The 5942-nt window shown below is 67.3% G+C and overlaps 4 protein-coding genes across 4 annotated transcripts; 1 reads left to right on the top strand and 3 right to left on the bottom strand.

Annotated features, from left to right (window-relative positions):
• Nucleotides 1-29: 29 nt before the first annotated feature.
• CHLNCDRAFT_135999 (hypothetical protein) lies at nt 30-588 on the top strand (the record flags this gene model as incomplete). Its single annotated transcript, XM_005846037.1, has 3 exons — nt 30-95; nt 334-459; nt 556-588. The coding sequence occupies 3 exons, from the start codon at nt 30-32 to the stop codon at nt 586-588; spliced, it is 225 nt and encodes a 74-aa protein (XP_005846099.1).
• Nucleotides 589-648: 60 nt separating this feature from the next.
• On the bottom strand, nt 649-2636 carry CHLNCDRAFT_135998 (hypothetical protein; the record flags this gene model as incomplete). The annotated part of the gene is made up of 9 exons (XM_005845910.1): nt 649-733; nt 907-1035; nt 1196-1280; nt 1443-1517; nt 1714-1778; nt 1939-2003; nt 2127-2186; nt 2471-2505; nt 2627-2636. 9 exons carry the CDS (start codon nt 2634-2636, stop codon nt 649-651), a joined length of 609 nt encoding a protein of 202 aa, XP_005845972.1.
• A 500-nt stretch (nt 2637-3136) lies between these two features.
• Nucleotides 3137-3649, bottom strand: CHLNCDRAFT_135997 (hypothetical protein; the record flags this gene model as incomplete). Its single annotated transcript, XM_005845909.1, has 3 exons — nt 3137-3234; nt 3350-3424; nt 3589-3649. The coding sequence occupies 3 exons, from the start codon at nt 3647-3649 to the stop codon at nt 3137-3139; spliced, it is 234 nt and encodes a 77-aa protein (XP_005845971.1).
• Nucleotides 3650-5251: 1602 nt separating this feature from the next.
• Nucleotides 5252-5751, bottom strand: CHLNCDRAFT_135995 (hypothetical protein; the record flags this gene model as incomplete). The annotated part of the gene is made up of 2 exons (XM_005845908.1): nt 5252-5305; nt 5347-5751. The coding sequence occupies 2 exons, from the start codon at nt 5749-5751 to the stop codon at nt 5252-5254; spliced, it is 459 nt and encodes a 152-aa protein (XP_005845970.1).
• Between the last annotated feature and the right edge of the window lie 191 nt (nt 5752-5942).

The following is a 5942-nucleotide window of genomic DNA, read 5'->3' as shown; positions in this document are numbered from 1 at the left end:
CTCTGGATCCGGGCGCGGAGCAGATCATGATGCTGAACAACGGCTGCCTGTGCTGTACCGTGAGGGACGACCTCGTGTCCATGCTCAACACGCTGGTGGGCTGAGGCTGCTGGTTGAAGCTGCCTCATAGTAGCGGCGGCTGTGGCACCCACGTTCAGTTAGTCCTGGAGCTGGCTGGACGATGCCGCTGCTGCGGCTGTGGATGCTGTTGTATTTGGCAATTGTGGCCGGAGGCTGCTGCTGGGCTGTGATGGCTATGGCTGCTGCAGGGGGCACGCCTTGTTGCTGTGGGGGCTGTACCGTACCGTACCGTACCGCCCCCCCTGCCTGCAGTACGACCGCCGCTCCCAGTTTGACCGCATCGTGATTGAGACGACGGGCCTGGCGCAGCCCGCGCCCATCATCCAAACCTTCTTCCTGGAGCCCTCGGTGTCGGACCGCATGCGCCTGGACGGCGTCGTCCCCCCCCCCCCCCCCCCCCCCAAACATACCCACACCCGCCCCCCCCACCTCGTTGCGTGTGCACGGCCCATTGTCCCCGCTACACCTGCAGAGCATCAAGGGGGCGGTACCGGCATGCTGTGGTGAGCGCCCGTGCCCCAGCAACCGGCTCAGCGGCATGCTGCTCCGGCGCCTGCCAGTCCCGACTCACCCACACTTGGAGGTGGCCAGCAGGCAGTTGCCGCGGCGGCAGTCCTGGTCTGCCTTACACCCCTGCCCATCCTCCGATTGCCTGCACAGCAGGCTGGGGGCGCAAGCTGAGCCTCAAGCAGCCCAACCGGGAGGCTGTAAGCTGTACCATCGCCGCAGGTGCCACTGCCGGCTGCAGGTTGGTGCTGCCGCCGCCCTTGCCCCCTTCTGCCCCTGCCCGCCCCTGCCCCTGCCCTCCCCGCGGCTCCGGCGCACCCGCATTTGCTGTTGAACGTGTTGCAGACCCCGCTGCAGCACTCCACATTGAACTCGCATGCCGCGTCCCTGGCCTTGCAGTCTGCTGGCCCGCCGCACAGGTTCGAGCCCAGGTCGCAGCCGCCAGCACTGCGGCACCGGACATGAACCACTGGTGTCGTGTTGCTCGGTTGGCCAGGGGCGGCCAGGGGCAGCAGAGCTGCCTGCCAGGCAGCCCTCGCAGGAGCCCTGCCTCCCATCCCCAGCGCACAGCGAGCCTGCCGTGAGCCCCAGGGCCGCACCCCCTCACCAGCAGTCCTCTTCCCGATTGCAGAAGCCGCCCACCGGGCTGCAGCCGCACTTTTGACTCGACCAGTTGCAGATGCCGCTGCAGCCTGCAAGGGGATCGACACCAGCAGGCGGCAAGCTCTGCTGAGGCCAGCTCCCCACTGCTCCGGGCATCCGCCTCACAGCTGCAGCCCTGGCAGCTCCCCAACCCTCGTGCAGCGCCCGGCTGCCGCCCTCTGCCATGGCAGCTGTGCTGGCGCAGCACTCACACTCTATGCTGTCGAAGCAGTCGACGCCGTCTTTAGAGCAGCCGCAGCTGTTCTCGTTGCACAGGTTGTTGCAGCCTGCACCCGGGCAGGGGAGGCACCAACATGTCATGGTCGAATGGGTGCCAGGCGGGTGCCAGGCGCTTCGGCAGCAGGTAGCGCAGGGCAGAGCAGGGGCCGCGGCCGGCGCTGGCGCCGGGGACCCCTCGCTCAGCTGCTAGCAGAAGCAGGCAGTGAGCAGGCAGCGCCAGCTGCAAGCCGCGCTGCGCCTCACAGTCGTTGTTGCAGAAGCAGAGCTCGCCCTCCGCGGCGCACCCGCACTGGTTCGTCAGCTTGTTGCTGCGAGGCGGCCGCATGGCAGGGCGGGGCTCAGAGGGTGGCGGCTACGCATCCAAGGCAGCGGCGCTTGACAGCCAGGCCACCCTGGGCGCTCCTCGGGCTCCCGCGCCCTCCCCTGCCCGTCCCTCTGCGGCCCCGCGGGCAGCCCGGCCGGGCTCACCACACGTTTGTGCAGCAGCGCGAGTTGAGGTCGCAGAAGCCGCCGTCGGGCGGGGTGGGCGCGGCCTGCACATGAGGGTCAAGGGGCAGGGCTCAGCATACAGCAGGGCAGGAAAGCGGGGCCATGAGAGCCGGGTGCACTTGGAACTTTCTTCCTGCCCATCTGCGGCAGGCCGACAGCATGCGCACCTTGGTGGTCTGGGGCGAGGTGGCCTGGGCCTTGGGGGCCGAGGGCGAGGCGGCGGCGGTCTGGCAGCGGCGTGGACACACTGCGGCGATTGGTGGCGGGGATGGGGCAGACGTGTGGTGCACTCAGCGGTGCACTGAGAAAACCCAGGCAATCAGCCAAGCGACAGGGCCAGCCTAGACTATCGGCAGGCGGGGGCTCAGCCAAGGAAGGTATCTGACGAGGGCCAGGCACGCCCGCCGTAAGCGGCGGCGGCCGCGCACATCCCCGCCCCGCGCGTCCCCGCCGACACGCGGCCCCACACAGCGCAGCGCTGGGCTCCTTGTAGCGGCCTCCAAACGCTCACCGGGCCCACGCTGCTCCATGCCAGCACCGCCAGCGCTGCATACAGCAGGGCAGGAAGGCGGCCCCCTGGGGGGCGGGCACAACTGGAGGCCATGGCTTGTTCAGGCCCTCTGATGCAACATCAAAGCTGCTGGAGGGCAGGAGACGGGCCGCGGACGCCCGCCCATGGCCTTTGTAGGGGTGAACTGAGCAAGTGCCCTGCCGTGCTGGCGATTGCCCTTTGTCTGAGCGCCTCAATCAAAGCGGGGAGTTTATAAGCCACCATAGAAGCTTGCATGCAGAATGGGCAGCGTCCCGGAGCGTCCCACGGCCCAGGGTACCGGCGCCGCCGCCAGCCGGCGCAACCGCGGCAAAACCGTTTGCCCCCGCTGCCTGCCTCCCGGCACTGGTGGCACTATTCATTTACTGAAAAGGAGTAAATAAAGCACATTGAATCAAACCGATCAGAAACACTGCAACTGAAGGATGTGTTACACGGCTGATGGCCGCCGCCGCCTGCTGCCCCGCTGGCAGCACTGCTGCGCACGGCATGCGCCAGCAACAGCTGCACGCCGCCGCTGGCTTGCCTGCCGCGTTCAGGCGGGGCTCACGCCTCGAAGGCCACCAACAACCGACTTGCTGGCATGGTGTGGTGCAGCTCACTGGCGCCCTGCCGCCTCAGGGCCCATCAAAGGTCGGGAATCAACGCCTCTGTGGCGTCTTCCAGCCCCCGCACCGCCTTGACGCTGTGCCCCTTAAGAATCACCCAAATCGCGTGGATGACGCCTGCAACCGCAGCGGCAGCCACGTGTGGGCCTGGGCAGGCAGGCCAAAGCGGCAGCGGGAGCGGCGGCGACCCCCAGGAGCAGCCACACCCCTGCCCGGCTGGGGAGGCTCTCACCAGGCAACCACACGAAGATGGTGAGGATCAGGTTGAGGCAGACCACGCCATTCAGCTTGTTCTGGTTGATGTACACTGCAGCGAGGGGCCACGAGTTGCACACGGCGTCCGCTCAGCGCCGCAGGCGCAGCGGGGGCGCAGCCAGGACGGCAGAGGGGCGGCGGAGTAGCGGCGGCAAACCCCGAGGCTCCAGGCCCTCCGACACCCTTGCAGCTCCCGTGCACAGCTGCCGAGCTTACCTGCCAGCGGTGGCAGCACGATTGCCACAAGGCAGAGCGCAATGTCCTTCCCCTGAACCATGGCTTGTTTCTGGGGAGCCTCTGGGCGCTGCTGACGCGACACCGAGGTTGCGGGGGTGTGGGAAGAGCTGGCACGCGGCGCGGGCTGCCCTGCAGATTTGCCGCCACCCGCCCGCAAGGCGCCACCTCGCCAGGCGGAACCAAACCCTGAGGGGAAGGAGGGAGACACCTTGTGAAAACATCAGTAAGGCTAGGGCCCCAGGGCTGAAGGCCATCGGTGTGTCGCTGGAGGCCCAGAGCGCCTTGTCGCTGTGTTTCATGCCCGCGGCGAGGCGCTGCGCATGTGCCGACCGCCGCCGTTCGTGGGGCTGGGGGCCAACTCCCCGTGTGAGTGCTGCCGCTGCCTGGCCCCGTCAACAACTGTTGGAATTCATTCAATTCCAATCCCTCTGTCCTTCTCTGGCATGCTAGGATGGATGAGTGGGGGTCGTCGCCGCTCGCGGCGTGTGGCTGCTGTGGCGGCGGTGGCGGCCTGCCACCTGCCACGGGATAAGACTGTTGTCGCCATGCACGTCTCCACATTACCGCCTTCTTGCAAGCTCCATTGCGGCAAGTGCGCGTCCTGCGGCTTGCCCTCCCACTTGTTAGGGTATTTTTTCCCTGTGCCGTTTGCGCAAGCCCAAAGACACGCACTGGCTGCTCTCTGAGCCCCAGATTGCATCTGCGGGAGCTCACCGCTCCGGCTTCGCCGCCCCGTAGCCCCCAGCCTTTGCTCGTCCCTATGGGGGTCGCGGTGGGCGAGGGTGCCGCCAGCAGCAGCAGCGAGAGCGACGCAGCGCCGCCAGCGTTGGCCCAGCAGAGCAGCGGCCGCGACCTGGACCGGCTGGAGAAGGCCGATACCACCGACGGTGGCGGCGGCAAGGGCGGCGGCAAGGGCGGCCTAGAGCTGGCGGCCAGCGAGGAGAGCGAGCCTGAGCCGCAGTTCCACCGCCGGCACGGCACATGGAAGACAGCTGTGGCGCACGTCATCACAGCAGTGATCGGTGACATGGGCAGCACCCCTGTGTGTGTGGGAGTGCGCTGGTATCGGCTCAAGTGGCCACACTTATAAACCGCTGCTAGGGCGTAGAAGACGGGGCCTGCACAACTGGCCCCTCCTCGCCCAGCCGCCATCACCATCCCTGCAGCACCCCAGGCCCAGTCACCTGCTCCCGTGCCTCCCTGCCTTGTGTGTTGGTGCAGGCGCCGGCGTGCTGGCGCTGCCCTCTGCTATCGCATGGCTGGGCTGGCTGGGGGGCATGTGTTGCCCCCTGATGTGGCACCCTCCCGATTGGGCAACCCCCGCCCCCGCTCCCTCCTGGCAGCCCGCGCGGCGCTCCCCTCCCATACGTGAACTGACCCCATATAGCCCTGTTTGAGGGTTGAGCGGGGCGGAGCGGGGCTGCTTGCACACGTGATGGCATGCCCGCTTCAACGCTCCCGCTGTCATCTCACCTCTCTAGCGTCAGAAATACAACTCTTACAAGCCAACCAACACGAACAGAGAGACCGAACAACAGAAATGAACAGGAAATATAAAGCCGCCACAGGCGGCAGCACCTTCCAGCGGAGACGGCAAAGCGTACAAGGCACACTTTTTCAATGGTTCTTGCAATTGCCACCCTTACCGGTTATACAGCCACAGTGCCGCCCACACCGCGCACCATTCTTCTTGCAGCTGCAGTTCCGGGTGCAGGCGCCGCGGCAGCCGCAGCGCACGGCTGCCTTGCCGCCGCCGGGCTGCGCCGCCATCGCCACATTGAGAGACACCACAGGCACTCCTCGCTGCGCCGTGCCGCTGAAGGTCAGCTCGCTGGCCAGGCTGGGTGGCGCCTTAGATAGCCTGCTGGCCTGATGCATACCCTCCACCACTCCAGCTCCGCTCCGCAGCCGGTACATGGTCACGCCAAAGGGCCGCTTGATCTCCACCACGCGGCACACGATGCGGTTGCGGCCCAGCTGCTTGCCCACTTTGCCGCGCTTCGGCGGCAGCAGCAGCACGTCATCGCCCACAGCAAAGTCCTTGGGCTCGCCCTTTGGCCTGCGCTGCGCTGCGATCCGCTGGCGGTTCTTCACCTGAGCCGCCGCCACTCGAGAGCGGGTGGCCTGCAAGTGTGCTGGCATGGGCGGGTGTGGTGCTGCCAGCGTGCCGCCCTCCTCCGCCTCTGCTGCTGCCTGCTCCTCCCCCGCCTCCGAAGCTGCTGCCGCAGCCGCCGCTGCCAGCACTGCTATGCGGTTGCGGCGCTGGCCAGCAGGCTGCTAGTGGCAGCGGTGCGCTGTGGCAGCTGCCGCATGGGCAGCACCTCCTCCGCGTC

This window comes from Chlorella variabilis (genome assembly GCF_000147415.1).
Source record: "Chlorella variabilis unplaced genomic scaffold CHLNCscaffold_15, whole genome shotgun sequence".
NCBI classification, from domain to species: Eukaryota; Viridiplantae; Chlorophyta; class Trebouxiophyceae; order Chlorellales; family Chlorellaceae; genus Chlorella; species Chlorella variabilis.
Note: the sequence above shows the minus strand (reverse complement) of the source record. Positions and strands in the feature narration are given on the sequence as shown.